Raw genomic sequence first — 20,086 nt, 5'->3', positions numbered from 1 at the left:
ATGGATTGAGAGGCAGGAAGCTAGCAGGGAAAGGATAGCAACAGTTTTAGTCATTGGACAAGTAATGATATGATGATGTTCTAAGCACATATCCAAGGGTATAAAAAATCACCATTTTGCTGATAACGGCAGAATGCATTCTCCGACTAACATGGTTGGTCGCAAGTGTTACAATCCGGTAATAAAGAACAAAGAACCCTGATTTCGACTCAGCCTGGTGTTTGTCTCACTCATTCATGAACAAAGCAGACCTAACAAGCCTCATTTAACTGGTCGGACCCTTGCCTTCCAGCCACCTTGCTACACATCAGCTGCAAGCTCAGCATACCTCTTGTGCTCATAGGCCTCCTCTGCATTCTCCCAGGGCACTGTAAGCTCGATGATGTAAATGAGATGGAGTGAGGCTGACCACAGCACAAGGTCTAGTCTGAGGTTTGTTTCCACAATTTCATTTGGGAAGCAGAGTCTCTGGCCTAAGTCTCCCACCATCTTCCAATCACTTGCCCTGCCTAACCGCCTGGAGTCTGATCTTGATGTGGCAATGCCAGCTTGACCCTCACTTTCCCGGACAAATGCTGTGAGGTAGAAGAGTTGGCATTTCAGCACTAGACATTCCAGATGAGGGGAGCAGCTGTGGGACAGAATCGTTACACCTGAGGACCACAAAGAGTTAATCATGATGCAGATGATTAACTCCTTTATCCTTTACCCAAGGATGTTGTCTGGTCCATTTGTTGAAGGAGTGAGTCTGGAGAATTTGGGGTAAGTCATTACTATGTGAAACTGTATGCAGCAATCTGTTATGTCCCTCTGGTGAGGAAAAACTTGGATTTGGAAAGAAAAGGAAGCTATTTTTCTGTTGACAGTGTATGTTGCAAGTTCTTTTATGCATGCAAATTATCTGCAACCCACAGGCACCAAAGTCTCTTTTCCACATGGATGTCAATTGCCAATTTTTGATGCTTTGATAACACGTTTACTCTACGGATGATTGGACATGATTTTCATTGTGTTTGGAAACACGCCTGGAAGATCAGCCCATTGCTTTTAGTGATTATTCACTGTGTTGCAATGTTTTTAATTCATCTGTAGTAAAGTATTACATCACTAGCATGTAAAGTTGCTTGTACTGTATTCACAAAATCATCAGGATGTAATAGAAGATCAGCTAATTTTAGAGAAAATTGAGGCATAGATTCAGTATTCAACCATGTTTCTTACAAGGAAATTGTCGAGTGATATTGGAATTCTGTTTTGAAGCTCAACTCTAATGTTTATATCACTGAATTTTTTTTGAAGAATTGTTGAATGTTGTTAGGATGTATTACTCTATCCTTGAACACTGATGTAAATTTATGTGGTTCACCATTTTCTCAGTAGCATACCATTGGGAACAAATTCTGGGAAGAATTGTGATTGATTTTTACTACAAGGTCAGTGCTTCCCATTTCCGACTACCAAGCTTCAGATAATGTGCAAAGACAGCCTGGAAGTAGGTCTATTTCTGATAAAATAAATGAGATGAAACGATGAGAGTTTATTGTCATACACACAATTATAATGTACAGATGCATGAAAATTCAAGATAGACCAACTAAAATGGGCAGCACGGTTAGCACCATGCTGCTGCAGCACCAAGCATCAGTAGCAGGGATCGAATACCATGCCATCTGTAAGGAGCTTTTACATACTCCCTGTGTCTGAGTGGGTTTTCCATGTGGGCTTTGGTTTCCTCCCACCTTCCAAAATGAACCAGGGGATCGTAGGTCAATTGGGTGTGGTTGGGCAGCATGGGCTCATAGGCCAAAATGGCCTGTTACCATGCTGTATATCTAAATTTTAAAAATTAATTTAAATTGAAAAAATAGTACAGTATAATCACAATATACTCAGACAAAAATGAGATCATAATATAAATAAATATTCATAGTTGCATTGAAATTTTACTCTTGCAGACAGATCTTTTCATGGTTCTAAATTAGATTATGATGAGGGTTTTGGAAATACAGTGAGGTTTAAAAAAAAATGTAATTGAACTTCTTGGATAAGAAAGGTACAGGGGGAATTAAATCCAACAACTGATTATGCTATTTGGTTTACATTAATCCAAATTAAATGTTAACAACAATAGAGATAGATGTCGATCAAAGGTTGAGGAAAAGAGTTTGCAAAATAGGTTAAACATTTATTGAGTTTTTGTACAAATTTTAAACATTATGCCCCAGATGACCAGACTCTTTGACTCTTGTGACACTAATTATGAATGGTCTTGAACATACCTCATGTTATGCTATTCTTAGTATGTTTGTATTCTGCTCTATTGCAAGCTCAGGTGCATTGAACAAGGTCAGAGAGAGCAATGCTTACCTTTTCATGAAACATTAGACTTTCATGAGTAAACTTCCTCTTTAATCAATTCCAATATTTGTCAAATTAGTTCCTGTGTAAGAGGTATTGTGTTCAATCTTCCAAATGCTTTAATTTGTTAATTAAATCAAGTAATAGTGAATTTGAGTGTAATTGAAGTTAGCTTGTCCCAATACTGACAGTACCTATGGGGAGTTTGGCATATTTAGTCTAAAATCAATCCAAAAGTCATTTTAAAAACTGAGATTTTTAAAATTAAAGTTGCATATCTTGTCATTTTTGAATTAATAGTCATCAACAAAAACAGTGCAGATAAAGTCCCTTTTCCTCACCAAAACAATTCCACCATTATAAAGCCACCTTCATTAATCCTAGATTAATGGCATTTTTATTTTCCCCACATTTTCATCATCTTCCCTCAGATTCTACCAAATCTCCTTCATGCTTGGGGTAATTTACTGTAGTTAATTAACTTTCCAACCCACACTTCTGTTGCATGTGGGAGGAAACCAGAGCACCTGGGGGATGTGTTTAAATGAATTATTACTGAAGGTGTCTTGATACAGACATTCCACAAATGTTATTGAGGGTTACATTTTAATTATGTGATGTGCCTTCCTTGATTATTCTAAATGAAATTCACATAATTTTAAGGCATCTTCATGAAACCAATTGCCAGTTGGTTATGCCACTTAATATGGTGCATGTTCCTCCCTCATGGTCGTTGGTGAATGATTGTTGTGGAATAAAAGGGATGACAAGTTACACATCAAGGTTGAAACTTGTAGAAAACTCAAATATTTCAGTGCCATAACCAATTAAAATGACAGTTCTGTTATAAATTCCTGAGTACTGTATTCATTTTACAGTATCACATAATAACATTATAATAACATTATAATCCGATTTCAAGCACCCACCTCTCCCATTAATGCTTAGATCCGTCCTATTCAGTGCTTTGAAGAAGTAGAATTGAAGTGCATTCAAATGGCAGTGAAGAGATTAATGAAAATGTTATCAGGAAAATATGTAGGGAATGGAAATCTCTTGTGAGCTGACATAAATACAATGGGCTGGATGGCCTCCCTTCATGCTGCTAAGAAATAGTACCGAAAGCATGATAAACATTAGACCTGTAGCGACCTGCGGCCTATTAGGCAGGCCAACACAGGAGATGGCAGTCGAACGCGGCAATCGAACAGACGATATGTGAGCTGAGTGGCCCGTTACCATAGGCCACAACAGCAGAGACTAAACCAGTCAATCGCCAGCAGCGGATCGTAGGGGGTCCAATCCAGGCCAGCAGATCACAAGGTGACCAATCCACAGCTGGCAGATCATAAGCCACGCCTATGTTGATGCGACAGTCAGCCTATAAAAGGCGGAGCAGATAGCCGAATAAACTCCATATCGACTGCACTCTCTCGGCGTGAGCCTCTTTTTTAGAGCAATAGCCCTGAGCTATAAGCATAGCAGTGTGTTATAGACCTCTCTATTCCACCCAGATACCAAAAAAATTAAAGAAAATACTCTCTGAAATATCTATCCACCGCTTTAAATCTCCTAGTTTTTTTTTAATGCCCAATCCTTGAATCACCTCCGAATGGGAATTTTATAGTGGCCAATTAACCTACCAATCTGCACACTTTTGGGATGTAGGAGGAAAACAGAGTGCAGTAAAATCCCTGGTATCTGGCACCTATGGGGATTGGTAGATGCCAGATAAGTGAATTGCTTGAAATCATGTGTTTCATGAATGGAAAACTAATGGCAAGGCACGCCAATTTTAAACTTCTGTATTTTACACCCATTTATTTTCCGCAATTTTTTTTGCCAGTTGCTTGAATTCTGGATAACAAGGATTTGCAATTTCCATTAGACAGTAATGAAGGTCAGGATTGAACAAGATGTGAGAGTGTGGGTCAGCAATTTTCTGGTTGTGCCATGTGTTCTCTGTGAGTCAGCATGGATAAGGATAACATGCAATAATGATCATGGGTGACCTTGATATACATGTAAATTGGGAGAACCAAACTGGTAGCAATACAATGGAGAAGAATTTCATGAAGTGTGTGAAGGATAGTTTCCTTGGCCAATATGTTGAAGAAACAACTAGAGAGGAGTCAATCTTAGACTGAGTGATGTGCAGCTAGCAAGATTAATAAGCAATCTTGTTGTGCGATGCCTTGAGGAACTATGATATGATGGAAATTTTCAACAGGGTGGAGAGTGACACCATCAATTTAGAGACTTGTGTCCAGACTTAAATAGAGGTAACTACAATCGTGAAGCATGAATTGGCTAGGATAGACTGGCAAAGTAGGCTTAATGGGTTGGGGGTAGATGGACAATTTCAGGTATTTAAAGTTTAGGTTGAGGAACACCAAAAATTGTACAACCCTATTTGCCATTAAAGAAAAACAGGAAGACAGCTCAACCATAGCTAATGAGCGACATCAGGGATAACATGATAACCAAAAAAGATTAGATTGGCCAGGAAAAGCGGCAGACCTAAGCACTGGGGGAAATTTAGAATTCAGCAGAGGAAAACAAAAGTTCCAATTAGATGGAAAAAAATAAAGTACAAGAGGAAACTTTCAAGGAACCTAACTGATATGTGAAGAGAAATAAACATTAAAGCAAATATAGGTTCTTTACAGATAGTAGAAATTATAATAGGGAACAAGCAGATGGTTGACCAATTGAATAAATTATTTAGTTCTGTCATCACTGAGGAAAGTTGAAATACCAATCTGGGAATACTAAGGGTCGAGGGACTATTTTAGAGGAAGAATTGATGGAAATTGTTATTACTCGAGAAATTATGTTAAGTAAATCGATGCCATTGAAAATTGATGAATTCCCAGAGCCTGAGGTCCAGAGTATACATCCCAGCATTCTTAAGAAGGTGGCCTAGAAATAGTGGATGCATTCCAATGTTCTTCCCCTTTGGTGCAGTTCTTTTGAATTAGAGGGTAGCTAATCCAACACAACATTTTTTTAAGAAAGGAAGGAGAGATAAAGCAGGCAATCACTATAACCTTGTTGTCTGGCATATCCTTCACTCTCCCATTATCATGAAATGTAGATCAGTCCTGTTTCAATAATGCAAGAAAGGCAAGTTGGAAACAGCACCTGGCATACCTTTCAAAAAAAAGAGTTGACAACCTGGTGAAGCAACACCATAGGACTAAGTGTGTATTAAACACCAGAAGCAGCATGCAGTAGACAGTTAACTGATCTTGCAGTCAGTGAATTGGATCAAAACTTTGAAATCCTGCTGTATCTTGTCCTAAATGGCAATGGACAATTAAACAACTGATGGGAGAAGGAATTCCAAGACTGTTCTCGTAGCTTGACAACAGTATGGCTCAATGTGTGATTTAAATAGAAATGATTTCAACCATGTTCAGTCAGAAGTTCTGAGTGAATGATTCATCCTTCAAGATATCAAGTAAAAGGCTGAGAGCACTGGAGAGCAAAGGCAATGGGACTAGGCAACATTTCAGCTGTCGTACTTGTGTGCTCCAAAAATAACCAGGCTTTGACCAAACTATTTAATCATAGTTATAAACCTAGCATAATATTAATGTGATAATAACAATCTGATGATGCTACCTCTTGATAACAAAATATAGGAAAATCCAATCCATCTAGTCATATTTGTACAATCAAGCCTTAGTGGGTAGCACCTTTTGCTGCTCTAAATTGCTCTGAGTTATACTTACAGTTATAAAGTAACAAGCTCTAAAAAAGCATCAATTTGAAAATGTCCAGATAATCTTTTTTGGTGACTCAAATAAATAAAAACACTGGGATAACCCCTGCACATTGAAGATATTTTATATCCACCTGAGATGAAAATGGGATCTCCATTTAGCATCACATCTGAAGGATGCCATCTCCACCAGTGCAGCCAAAGAGTTGGCTAGATTTTTGAGTTTGAATGTGTTCATTTCTGAATTAGTAGATCATGAGGTCAAGACTCTGTAAAATCTAGACCAGCAGTGTTGCATTATCAGTGGCTTTAGATAAAACATTAGACTTTGATCCGATTCACCCACTTGATTGGGAATTGTAGATTTTATCATAATTATGTCAAATGCTTAACCCTCATTCAACATCACTTTCCACATAATACTTGTGGAATTTTCCTGTGTGCATATTGGTGGCCATTGTTCATGTATTACTGTAATGACGACATTTAAGAATAGCATTTAATTGCCTGTAAAATACTGTGATGCCCTTAGGTCATAAAAGCTGCTATTTCGATGCACTTTTTTTTAACTTGCCTTTCCAAGTTGCTGTGTTGACTGACTTCTATTTGCTTTTTTTTTTGCTGCATTATTAGGCACGTACCCAAGATTTGCTTGTCTGCCAGTTTTTTTTTAGTTACCCACAGACGAGTATGAATGATTGACAAAGAGTTTGGTACTCAGTCAAGTCTCAGCATACTCTTTATTGTAGCAGATAAAGCTGGCAATCTCTTTCATTCACAGATCTCTTGAGTTCCACAGCTTTTGCTCAGTAATTTATTTTTAATTTTGGCAGAAAGCCAACCTCCTACCAGGTCTCAGTGGTTCTTGTGCTAAGCAGTTGCATTACACAATGATAACTCAGACAGGCTCAAATACACTCAGACTTGCACATGTTGATCTATTTTTCCTCTTCGCGCCAAACTGCACAGACTTTAATGTGTGTGTTTTGCTGAACACTTCCCAAAGGTGAGGTCCTGCATTCTTGAGAGCAGGAGTAGCATGTGTGCTGTTTTAGCCCTCAGATTTTTAAAATGTGTGGTATAACAGCATATATAAAGTAAAACTTATTTGTATTGTATACTGTTTAATAATCTTGTGGCTTTACTAAACTTTAACCTATGCAATTATGGACATAACATTTCTGAGTGGCTTTTCTTCACTGTAATTTCCAACTAGTGTCCTTCAAGGATGCTTGCTTAGCTCCATTTTCTTCCTCGTTTCGTTGCGAAATATTGAAATTTGCAAAGCCAGCCATTCCCCAAGTACATTGTCAATGAAGCATCTCTCACCCAGATCTTTTGAGTCCTCCATCATTGGTGTTATCTGTTCACGAAGAAATTTCCTCCACTAAAACATTTGGAAAGATCACCCTCCATCATTTTCATTTTACAGAACTATACTTTATATTACAGACTAACATCCATTCAGTTATAAGCCTGGTTCTTTATTCCCATTTCTACAAACCTGAATTTGACATTTTAAGCTGAATTTAAATTTCATCTGCTCATTCTTGTTTTTTTTTTCAATGATTCATAACACTGATTCCTCTCTTGTACAATATAATTGGCAACCATGTCCTGCACAGTTAAAATCCCTAATTTTCACCCTAAACTTAACATGTCCATTCAATGGAACCCGATTTTTTTAAAATATATTTTATTTAAAATTTTTAATCCATGTATTTATATATTGTACAGAGTCAATACAATACTTAGTTATTTAAAATTGCAGTGATTACATGGTATTAATTCTCTCCACCCACCCTCCTCTCCCTCTTACCCTCACCTTAAAAGTTGTAATGAGAAAAAGAGATATATAGTTATACAAAAGAATTGTATAAGGGAAAAATAAGCAAAAATAAAAAAAATAATATTGTTCTGGATTATGACAGGTCTTAAGAGGCTGGAAGTACATTTTTACATGTGTATCCCCAAATTTCCATATACAAACTCTAGATTTATACGAAAGTTGAAAATTTACTTCCCAAATTATATGTAATTTTCTCCAAGGGTATACAACTTTGAATTTCCGAATGCCATTTTTCTATACCTAAATGTGCATCTGATTTCCAAGTCACTGCAATACACTTCCTTGCCACTGCTAAAACTATTTTGATAAATTTCACTTGATAAAATGATAAGTTTACTTTTGGTCTTGCCTTCTATATTCCACAACAATAATTAATCTGGATTTTGTGGAAAAAATAATACCAATAATCTGTTCTAAAAACTTCACTAAATCTGTCCAAAAAGTTCTAACTTTAGAACATGACCATGTAGAATGCAAAGAAAGTTCCTATTTCTTCACTACTTCTGAAACATTTATCTGATAAATCCAATTTTATTTTGTGCAATTTTTGCAGTATTAAAATAATTGATGTAAATTGTATTGAACTAAACTGAATCTATCATTTATAATATTTGTCATACAATCTTGACAATTCTACATATCAATTGTAATATTTAAATAATGCAACCTCCCACGATGATTCTTCTGACAGCTTAGTGTCTATTTTTGTTTGATTTTGGGACATTTTTGGATGCATTGTTAGATTTTCTGTGCATTAATTTGAATTCTAATCTAGCTGCACCTAAACTGGAGGTGGGGGGGGGGGGGGCAGGCAGGTTTGCTAGAGCTGTTGAGGAGGGTTTAAACTAGTTTGGCATGGGGGGGGGAGTGGGAATCAGAATGTGAGTGCAGAGGTGAGGGTAGAAGGACAAAAGCATGATGCTAAGTGCTCTGAGTTAGTGAGGAAAGACAGGTGGGGGACAAAACATAAAGGTAGCCAGTTAGAAGGATTGAAATATGTCTATTTCAACGCTGGGATTATTCGGGATAAAGGCGATGAACTTGGAGCATGGATCAGTATGTGGAACTGATGATGTAGCCATTACTGAAACTTAGCTAGAAGAAGAGCAAGATTAGCTGATGCAGGTACTGGGGTTTAGATGTTTTAAAAAGAATAGGGTGGGAGGTAGAAAAATGGGAGAGGGGAGGTAGTAGTATTACTGGTCAGGGATAGTATCATAGCTATAGAAAGGGAGGATGTTGCAGAGGGAGTGTCCACTGAATCGGTATGGGTGGAAGTGAGAAATAGGAAGGGAGCTATCACTGTGCTGGTAGTAGTCGAAGGGCCCCCAAATATCCCTCGGGAAACAGAGGAGCAGATAATCAAGCAGATTTTGCAATGGAGCAGGAAATACGGGGTTGTAGTTATGGGTGATTTCAACTTCCCTAATATTGACTGGCACCTACTGATTCCAAAGTGGGGGTGAATTTATCAGGTGTGTTCAAGAAGGATTCCTGACACAGTATGTGGACTGGCTAACTAGAGGAGAGCCCATACTAGATCTGGTTCAGGGGAATGAACCTGGTTATGTGGAGGAGCATTTTGGTGAGAGTGACCACAACTCTCTTAGTTTCAACATAGCTATGGAAAAGGATAAAAACAGTCAAACTGGGAAAGTGCTTAAATGGAGAAGAGCTAGTTATGAAGGGATGAGACAGGAACTAGCGAAAATAAATTGGAAACAGGTTTAAGGGTGAAAGCATAGAAGTAATTGGAGGAAGTGTAGGGACCACTTCTGCAGGGTTCGTTAGGTTTGTCCCACTGGGTCAGGAAAATATGATAGGAAAAGGGAACTGTGGCTGACAAACAGGTCAGGCAACTATTCAAGAGAAAGAAGGAAGCATACTTTAGATACAGGAAGCAGAAAACAGGAAGGGGTCTCAGGAGAAGTATAATGGTAGCTGGAAAGGAGCTCAAGAAAGGACATAGGAGACCTCGAAGGGGGCCTGAGAAGGCCTTGGGATGTAGGATGAAGGAAAATCCCAAGGTGCTCTATATGTATATGAGGAAGAGAAGGATGACAAGAATGAAGGTGGGGCTGCAAAAGAATAAAGGAGGCGGAAGAGGTTGGGGAGGTCCTAAATGAATATTTTGCGTCAGTAATCACAAGAGAAAAAACTTACCCTGATGTCTCCCCTAAACTTCCCTCCCTTAATTTTGTACATGTGTCTTCTGGTGTTTGCTGATCCTGCACTGGAAACAGGTGCTGGCTGCCAACCTGTCTATGCCATTCATAATCTTGTAGAGCTCTATCAAGTCTCCTTTCATCCTTCTATGCTCCAAACAGAAAAATCCCAACTCTGAGAACTGTGAGGTCAAAATTGAACAGGTCTGTGTGCTGGACAATGTGGAAATTAGGGAAGTAGAAGTGTTGGAGCTTATTAAAAACATCAAGATTGGTGTCCCCAGGTCCAGACACGATATACCCCAGTCTGCTGTGGAAAGTGAGAGAAGAGATAGCTGGGGCAGTAATTATGATCTTCTCCAGAGGATTGGAGAATGGAAAATGTGGTCCCCTTGGTTTAAAAAAAGGTAATAGGGAGAATCCTGGGAATTATAGTCTGGTGAGTCTTATGTCAGTGGTATGTAAACATATGGAGAGGATTCTTAAGGATAGGATCTATGAGCATTTGGAGAGGTACAGTCTACTCAAACATGGCTTTGTGAAGGGAAGGTTGTGCCTCGAGAGTCTAATTGAGTTTTTCAGGAGGTAACAAAAGAAATTGATGGGGGAGGGTGGTAGATGTGGTCTACATGGGTTTTAGCAAGGCATTTGGCAAGGCCCCCCATGAGAGACTCATCCAGAAAGTTATGTGTCACAGGATCATTGGAACCTTGGCTGTGGGGATAAAAAATTGGCTTATTGGATGAAAGCAGAGAGTAGTAGTGGAAGGAAAGTATTCTGCTTGAAGGTCAGTGATTAGTGGAGTGTTGCAAGAATCTGTTCTGGGACTCCTGATGTTTATGATTTTTATAAATAACCTGGATGTAGAAGCAGACGGATGGGTCAGTAAGTTTGTGAATGACACGAAGATTGGAGGAGTTGTGGATGGAGCTGAAGGTTGTCGAAGGTGACAAGAGGATATAGAGAGGATGCAGAATTGGGCAGAAAAGTGGCAGATGGATTTCAATCTGGATAAGTGTGAGGTGATGCATTTTGGAAGGACAAACCAGAAGGCTGAGTACAGGGTTAATGGTCGGTTACTTAAGAGTATGAATGAACAGGGGGACCTTGGGGTTCAAATTCATACATCCCTCAAGGTTGCTGCACAGGTTGATAGGATAGTTAAGAAGGTCTATGTGATGCTGGGCTTCATTAATAGGGGAATTGAATTCAGGAGTAGAGAGGTCGTGTTGCAGCTCTACAAATCTCTGGTGAGACCACACTTAGAGCATTGTGTTTAGTTCTGGTCACCTCTTTGTTGGAAGGTTGTGCAAGCTGTAGAGATGTTGCCTGGATTCGGAAACAAGTCTTATGAGGCAAAGTTAGCAGAGCTGGGATTTTTCTGTTTGGAGCGTAGAAGGATGAAAGGAGACTTGATAGAGCTCTACAAGATTATGAATGGCATAAACAGGTTGGCAGCCAGGACCTGTTTCCAGTGCAGGATCAGCAAACACCAGAAGACACATGTACAAAATTAAGGAAGGGAAGTTTAGGGGAGACATCAGGGGTAAGTTTTTTATGCAGAGCGTTGTGGGTGACTGGAATGCCTTGCCAGGGATGGTGGTGGTGGCAGAAACATTGGGGGCACTTAAGAGACTCTTGGATAGACACATGGATGAAAGGAAAATAGAGGGTTACAGAGTAGGGAGGGTTTAGTACATATGGGTCAGAACAACATTGAGGGTCAAAGGGTCTGTACTGTATTGTTCTATTGATAGAATATATAATGTTGCTGGCATTGTAAACTTTGGATCCAGTAATTGCCATTTTGTCTGTTTTCATTTTAGTTGAGGGAGGAATATAGCCAAGATAGGAGAACTGCCTGCTGTTTGAATCACTGAATGTGATCTTTACTGTTCAATGGCACCTCTAAAATTGACAACTGTCAAATGATTGATTCAAACTGTGAAAAGCTGCTTTAATATTCCACTGTACCATCAGATGCAGCATGAGCTCAATATAAACACCTGATGATGAACTATGATAATAACATTAGTATACAGCTTTGAAAAAGCAATTTAATTACAGCTTTCAAAAAATGTGAATGTACCGCAAATGGAACATGCCATTTTCACCAGATTGTACTTTTTGGCCCTACCCTCGTGCAGTTACTACATCAGACACTTCTTCAGATACACGTCTGTGCTGATACCATCACTAAATTTGTTGGGGTAGAGGGTCATTTAATTTGCCTATCCTTTGCATAAGATGATTTCCATTCACCGTTATCTTAAAAACCTATCCTGAAGAAGGTGGAATCCACATTTGAAAGCATTGACAGTTGCCATAACCATCCTTTTATTAAAAGGTTTTGCAGTTGCAAATGTTGTACAGATCCTGGTATCTTGGTGGATAAAGGCTGTAATTCCTGTCTTGCTCTTGACAATGGAGAGCATCCCAGTGTTTCTGCATAATATACCAACTTCCAAATGCATACCATATCCTAGTGAGCTCAAGACATTTAAATATGTATTGTTGAGAACATCTGCCCTTGATTCCCCACTACTTTTCCTGAGTTTTGAAAAGAGAACATTAAAGATACTTGTGTGAACGAATCCCAATCTAAATATTTCAATCACTGCTGAAATTTGCAATTTTAGAGCTAGTCCAACTGTAATAACCAAACAATTAAAAGCTTTATATACAAAATGTCATTAGAAAGGAGAGAGGGTTGAGTCATATCCTATATGTGCTGAGGTCAACAAAGAATTTCCGGTTTCTTACACAAGATTGCTGTAATCCACAATATCCAGCATTTATCAAAGCCACAGATCTATGGCTTCTTAATAAAAGATGAGCAGAATGGAATCTACATTAAAAATTAAAAGAATTGTGAATGTTCCCAAAATAATGATTTTGCCTTTGGTCTATACAGAAATAATGGATTTCAAGAAGATAATTTAAGTGTTATTACAAATGGGATCAGTTACTCAAAAATAAAGCTATTAGCTGAGCCAGAAAAGTATTAAATTATCAAACCAAACCATTGGAGAAAGTATTGGCATCAACAAATAGATAGGCTTCTGGGTAAAATAGTGGAGATAAATGAGAAGCCATTCTGAATAAAAAGTTGGATGCTATTGAACTTCTGGAAAATAAACAGTAGAATCATTAGCCTGTCACATCCATGATTATCTTCTGTATTTTACAGATGGACCCACATATATGTGTGACCAAAGATTCCAAGTTTATTTTGATCCATTTACTTGAGCTTGTCATTCGTCCTGTTGAAATTATGTGTTAACATACTTCATTCATTTGGCCTTTATTCAGTTAACCAGTGGCTTCACAAAACTGATGCATTAACTGCAGGATTAGTTTATTCGGCGGACATACACTGATGGCTAGCTACTGATTCTATGGAGGAAACTACACTACTGTTCAATGGCTAGCCACTACACATTCCGTACCTGCAGTCTGCAGTGAGGAAGTAGGGAATACTGTGGAGGTCAGTTTAAGGAGGATCCAGTTGTTCCCTCGCCCTGAAGCTCATCATTAAGTTCAGTAACATTCCATATTAAATTGAGGCAAAGAATTAGATGCACTTCACTGGTGCAGCTAATGCTTTTTAATTTATTTGAATGGGGTGCCTGAACATCAATTTAAAAAAAGGTATTGGCTGGATCCAACCTGATCTTGCTTTTTATGTAGGGAATGCTTGTTCATTCAAATAATCCATTTATCTCTGAGTACCTGTTTTGCCACTTATTTAATTCATCAAATCACTGTCTAAAACAGTATCTCTAAACTAATCACTTCTGGTCATTTCCCAAGCATGACCTTCAACCTCATTGTTTCCCAACCCTGCACTGCCCATTTCTACCTCCCACCCAAGATCCAAAAGCCCAATTGTCTTTGCAGACCCATTGTGTCCCCATCCTCCTGCCCACCAAACTGGAATCCACTTACCTCTAATCCGTTTGGTCCCCCTAGTCCAATCCCCACCTACATCTGGAATATTTTTCATGTCCTCCATCACTTCAACAACTTCCAGTTCCCTGAACTCAACTGCTTCATCTTTGCCATAGATATCCAATCACTATACACTTCTTTCCCCATTCCTGAACACCCTTAAGCCCTTCATTTCTTTCTCGATAACAGACCCAAACAGTCCCCCTCCACCACCCTCCTCTGGAATGCAGAACTTGTCCTCGCCCTCCTTTGACTCATTCCACTTTCAAAGTCACAGAGGTAGCCATGGATATTCACATGTCTATCTTTTTTGTAGGCTACATGAAGTAATCCATGCAACAAGCTGACGCAGACAACGCCCTTCAACTCTTCCTGCCTTACATCGACAGTTACTCTGGTACTGCCTCAATTTTATCCACTTTGCTGCCAGCTTCCACCCTAACATGCTCTCTCTTTTCTCTATTTCCATCTCAGGGACCAACTCTCGACAGACATCTTCTACAAACCCAGCAATTCCCACAGATACCTCAACTACACCTTTTCACACCCTATAAAGATTCTATTCCTTTCTCTCAAATTTATTCCCAGGACTAGGTCTTCCATGCCAGATCATTAGAAGTGTCCTCCTTCAAACAACACGACTTCCCCTCTTCCACCATAAACTCAGCTCTCACCCCCATATCCTCCATTACCTGCACATCTGCCCTGGCCAACTTTCACCCTCACGTGCAACAAGAACAGGATTCCCCTTATCCTCATCTACCATCTCACCAACCACACATCTCCTCACTTGTTAGGAAGGCTCTATAATGACTGCACTTCCTGAGAAGACTGAAGCGGGCAAGGCGACCAGTCACCATTATGTCAACCTTCTATTAGGAGCTCCATTGAGAACATCCTGGCTGGTAGCTTCACAGTGTGGTACAGTTGCTGCAGAGTAATGGATCATAGGTTGATCCAAAGACCGATCACTGGAATCTCCCTCCCCCTATCATCATTAACAACTGGGATTGTTGTCTAGAGGGCAGGCAAAATCATTGAGGACCCCTTCAACCCTGCACATGGCATCTTTCAGTTGCTCCCGTTGAGAAAGAGATACAGGAGAATCAGAGCCAGAACTACTGGGCTGAGGAACAGTTTCTTCCCATAGGCAGAGAAAATGATGAACGACCAAAGGAACTGCTCACACTAACCATCTGAGATTCTCATATTCACAAAACCATATTTATTTATTTGTATATATGAATACTTGTCCTGCTTATGTATTGCTTGTCTGTATGTGTGTTATGTCTGGTTGGTATATGTGCTTTGTAACGAAGCCTGGAAAATGATCTCTTTCTCTTTTTTTCTTTCTCTCTTTCTTTGTCTTTCTCTTTCTCTCTTACCTTTCACAGTGTCAAGATCTGAACCAGCTGGAAAAATGGGCCGAAAAATGTCAGATGAAATTTAATGCAGACAAGTGTGAGATGTTGCATTTTGGAAGGACAATCTAAGAAAGTAAATGATAGAGCACTGAGGAGTGTGGAAGGACAGAGGGATCTTGGAGTACAGATACATAATTCCCTCAAAGTGGTGTCACGGGTGGATAAAAGAGCTTTTGGCATATTGTCATTCATAAATCAAAGTATTGCGTATAAGAGCTGGGATGTTATGGTAAAGTTGTATAAGACATTGGTGAGTCCAGTTTTGGAGTATTGTGTGCTGTTTTGGTCACCTAACTATAGGAGAGTGCAGAGAAGATTTCTAGGTTGTTGCCTGAACTTCAGGAATTGAATTACAGGTAAAGGTTAAACAGTTTAGGACCGCAGAAGAATGAGGGGAGATTTAATAAAATTATGAAGGGGATAGATTAAATATAGGTAGGCTTTTTACCCTGAGGGAATATGATATACAAACCAGATAACATGGGTTAAGAGTGAAAGAGGAAAAGTTTAGGGGAAACTTGTTCGCACAGAGAATGGTGACAGTGTGGAATGAGCTGCCAACTGAAGTGGTGAATGTGGGCTCAATTTTCATATTTAAGAAAAATTTGGGCAGATAAATGGATGAGAGAAGTATGGAGGACTATGGACTGAGTGCAGGTCAATGGGACTAGACAGAAAAATTGTTCAGCACATAATAGAAGGGCCGAAGTGGTCTATTTCTGTGCTGTACTGTTCTATGGTTCTAATTTGTCAAATTTCCATGTTGATTGGGAGAGGATACATTTTTATACATGGATCTTGAGCAATTTAAAAGGAATGCAACATTGAATTTATGTTTCTCCCTTTCTATTTCTTTATGCATCTTTTACCAACTGAATAAGAGTAATGTGGATATTATGTGGTGTATGTCAGTGATCTAAAACCAAATATTCTTTGTGAGGGAATAAATTGTTGATCTGGTGTGTTTGGATTATCAAACATCATCCAAATTTTAGATGAATGATCCAGACTGATTTTTGATCCAATGGCTGAAGGGAAAAGCCTTATTCCAATAACACAAAGTGAGGATATATTAAAATACATTTAAATATTTTGATGACCTTGATGTGTATTTAGTTGCAAGTCTTAGAAGTTTGTAAATCAGAATTGCTTTGGACAACCAATGGCTACTTCTTAGCAATTGTTGTTTCATTAAAAGGAATATCTGCATAAGGAAGGAGCTACAACAGTGGCCTCTAACCTAAAAATGTGTCTGGCCTTTGTAGCAGCTTTCAGTTGTGATCTATTATTGTTAACTTCGATATCATCAAAAGGCCTAAAAGAATACCATCTGGGGGCTTACTTGGTCCTCTGATTTCTAGGTCATTAAACCTTTTTTTAAAATTCAATTACTATAGACAATTCAAAAAATGACAAATTGTAGAGCTGTCATTTTCTTTACAGAGGCTGCTGACAGTCATCAAAAATATTGTCAGTGCGTTTTTGTGGAGTTTTTTTTAAGATTGACTTTGAGTTGATTGTTAACCTTTTTCATGCAGAAGCAGTATTCTGTCATATAAGGGAAGATGCATCAATTTTTAACCATATTCTCAGTGTCCCAAAGTAAACAGTGTGAGGCTTTTTATTTCATAAAATCATCCTTCATACATTTAACATGTATGAATTTCCAGATATTTTTTCATGTCTTAGTCCAAAAAGTCTGTTTTTAAATTAACAAAAGATATTTGTTGCTCTAATGAAAATTAAATGGAGCATATCCTAATGAACAGTGGGTTACAATTTATATTTCACAAATGAAGTGACCTGATCACTCGTAAGTAAGTGGGGAATGTACAATGTGTTAGTTTAAATAAATATAACAACATGGGTTAGAAATGCTTGCAAATTTTTATTGTGAACACTGCAAATATCACAATATTTTTTCAATTGGTATATAAAAATGAAGAATAGTCATCACGGTGTAAATATGTCTGATCGTATAACAATAATTTAATTACAGATAAATATTTGAAGAAATAAATTACAAATAATTAATAATATAAATTAAAATTTTAAAACAGGAATATTATTGACAACTTTACAAAGAAAATGGTTCACTGCCTCCTTACCACTTGGCGTATTAAATGCCAAATTTATTCTACAAAAATGTAAATAAAATCTGCTTTGTCATACAGCTACCTTCTGTATGGTATTAGATTTGCTGAATTAGTCTATTCATGGAAAAGTATTTAAAACTCAGACATACAACGAGCACAATAAGTTATAGTTAACAGATAAATTGAACTGCAAATTGTAAGCTTGCAGAACTTGTAATCCAAGATGACAATTGTTGGCAAGGAATGATGCAGCAATTGCACACACAACTTTATTTATTAATACTTAAACAAATTGCTTTGTGTGGTTATTTTTGCAGAAGAAGACCGATACGAAAGCTACTCACGGGTGTTACTGAAGTATTTTCTAGCAGAAGGCATTGTTTGTGGACATTCTCTTTTCATAGCATCTGCCAAAGATCAACCAGAGTTAATTTTGCAGGTACTCTTTTTTTGGTGAAAATGTTATAAAATTGCAAGGGCTTTGATTATTCTAATATGGGATTATATACTTGTATGTATGTATGTACTTATGAATGATTATGTTAATTTGATATCCTTTACACACCTCAGTTGATTTGAATGCAGATTTATTGCACCATTAAAACAAGAAGAAGTAGTACATGAAAAGATGCTTATGGTCAACATTTTAATTCATTGCCGATAATGCAACAGATAAAAATAGAATTAGTAGGTTATAGAGGAACTTAAATATCACAAAAGAGTGAGAAGGTTAGAGTTGGATACCAGCTTACTGAGTTGTACTCTTGAAATAATACTTTTGAGTCATAAAAGGGGAAACCAGGGGAATAAAGGACTTTATTCCTGTGTTGGGGCAGAGAAGTAGACTTGCTATGATAAAATGTTTGTGAATAATTCTTAAAGTTGTGACCAAATTTGCTCTTCCTGTCTTAAAATTTAGTGAAGTTAATTTGTTGTTTTGGACCATACAGACATTAGTAAAAGTTCTTCAGAATTTGTTGGATTAATATAATAAAACTCAAGCTGGCATCATGCCTGCTGTAAGATAGCAAATGCAGTGTCCGAAAGGAATTGTGTTTATAAACTTTCACATTGTTGGGTTTTCCAATAGCTGAAAAGTAGTCAATATTCTTCTGCAGGATGTACCTGAAAAAGAAGTGTAATAATGACAAGATAATGTCTTTGACTTGTATAGTTGAGGAATAATATTATTATTGGGGAATAATTCCACTGCTCTTCCATGATGCTACAATAATCTAATCCTTCCCTGTCTCACACCCATAACCATCTTTTTTTTAAACAGCCATATGCCAATTTAAGAGTCTATTTTACCAGCTTCCACCAGCATCCCCCAGCAATGCATTCCAGGCACCCACCACTCTCTGTGTAAAAAGGAAAAGTTGCCTCTCACATCTCTCCTACTATTTCCTCCACTCACCTTAAACAGATGCCCTCTAGTATTTGCTATTGTTGGCCTATCTCTATTAAGTCACCTAACATTCTATGTGGCTCCAAAGAGAAAAGCCCTAGTTCTGTCAACCATGATTCATAAGATGTTCTCCAATCCAGGCAGCATCTTGATAAATCTCTGAACCTTTCTGAAGATTCTACATCCTTACTGTAATAAGGAGACCAGAACTGAATGCAATGCACCAAGTATGATCTGACCAGGGATGGAAAGATCTGCAACAGTACCTCACGGATCTTGAATTCAATCCCCATACTAATGAAGGCAAGCGCACCATATGCCTTCTTAACTATCCTATCAACTTGTGTGGCCTTCTTGAGAGATCAATGGACTTAGACTCCACCCCCACCCCCTTGATCCATCTGTTCCTGCATTCTCTTAAGAATCATGCCATTAACCATGTACTCTGGTTTTGAGATCAACTTTCTAAAGTGTATCACTTCATATTTACCCAGATTGAACTCCTTCTGCTATTTCTCCACCTAACTCTGCATCTTGTCTATATTCAAGTTTGTTTATTATCATCTGACTAAATTCACAATGGGGGGCATGGTTAACATAGCGGTTAGCGCAGTGCCTTTACAGTGCCAGCGTTTGGAACAAGGGTTGAATCTCACACTGACTGTGAGGAGTTTGTACATTCTCTCCGTGTCTGCATGGGTTTTCCCTGTGGTCTCCAGTTTCCTCCCAATATTGGAAACATACTGGGGATATAGGTTAATTGGGTGTAAATTGGGCAGCACAGACTCCTGGGCCAAAATGACCTGTCACTATGCCATATGTATGTATGTCTACCTCTAACCTTCAGGCCAAATGCAAACTTACTAACCAGCCTCTCCACTTCTTCATTCAATTCATTTATAAAAATCACAAAGAGCAGGGGTCCAGAACAGATAAAGGACAAGGAGTTGTGACCACTGTCTCTGATAAACTTAACCAAGAGGTCTATCACCTGACTGGGTTGATTACCCAATAGTAGACCAGTAAAGCCTTTCCTCTGGTTGGTTTGCTCCCCTGCCTAGCTAGTTTTAAACTCTCCACAACACTTCTAACAAATCTGCCTGCAAGG

The 20,086-nt window shown here is 38.4% G+C and overlaps 1 protein-coding gene across 8 annotated transcripts in view; it reads left to right on the top strand.

Annotated features, from left to right (window-relative positions):
* The window catches only part of elp4 (elongator acetyltransferase complex subunit 4), a 261,465-nt gene that overhangs the window by 15,432 nt on the left and 225,947 nt on the right, over positions 1-20,086 (top strand). For 7 of the 8 annotated variants that reach the window (XM_069902855.1, XM_069902827.1, XM_069902809.1 and 4 more), the window contains exon 3: positions 17,888-18,009. In XM_069902855.1, coding sequence (XP_069758956.1) covers positions 17,888-18,009 — 122 coding nt within the window. Of the gene's footprint in view, positions 1-14,366; positions 14,448-17,887; positions 18,010-20,086 lie in introns of all 8 variants that reach the window. The other variant, XM_069902843.1, reaches the window with a different exon arrangement.

Source organism: Narcine bancroftii, chromosome 1, assembly GCF_036971445.1.
Source record: "Narcine bancroftii isolate sNarBan1 chromosome 1, sNarBan1.hap1, whole genome shotgun sequence".
Lineage (NCBI taxonomy): Eukaryota > Metazoa > Chordata > Chondrichthyes > Torpediniformes > Narcinidae > Narcine > Narcine bancroftii.
Note: the sequence above shows the minus strand (reverse complement) of the source record. Positions and strands in the feature narration are given on the sequence as shown.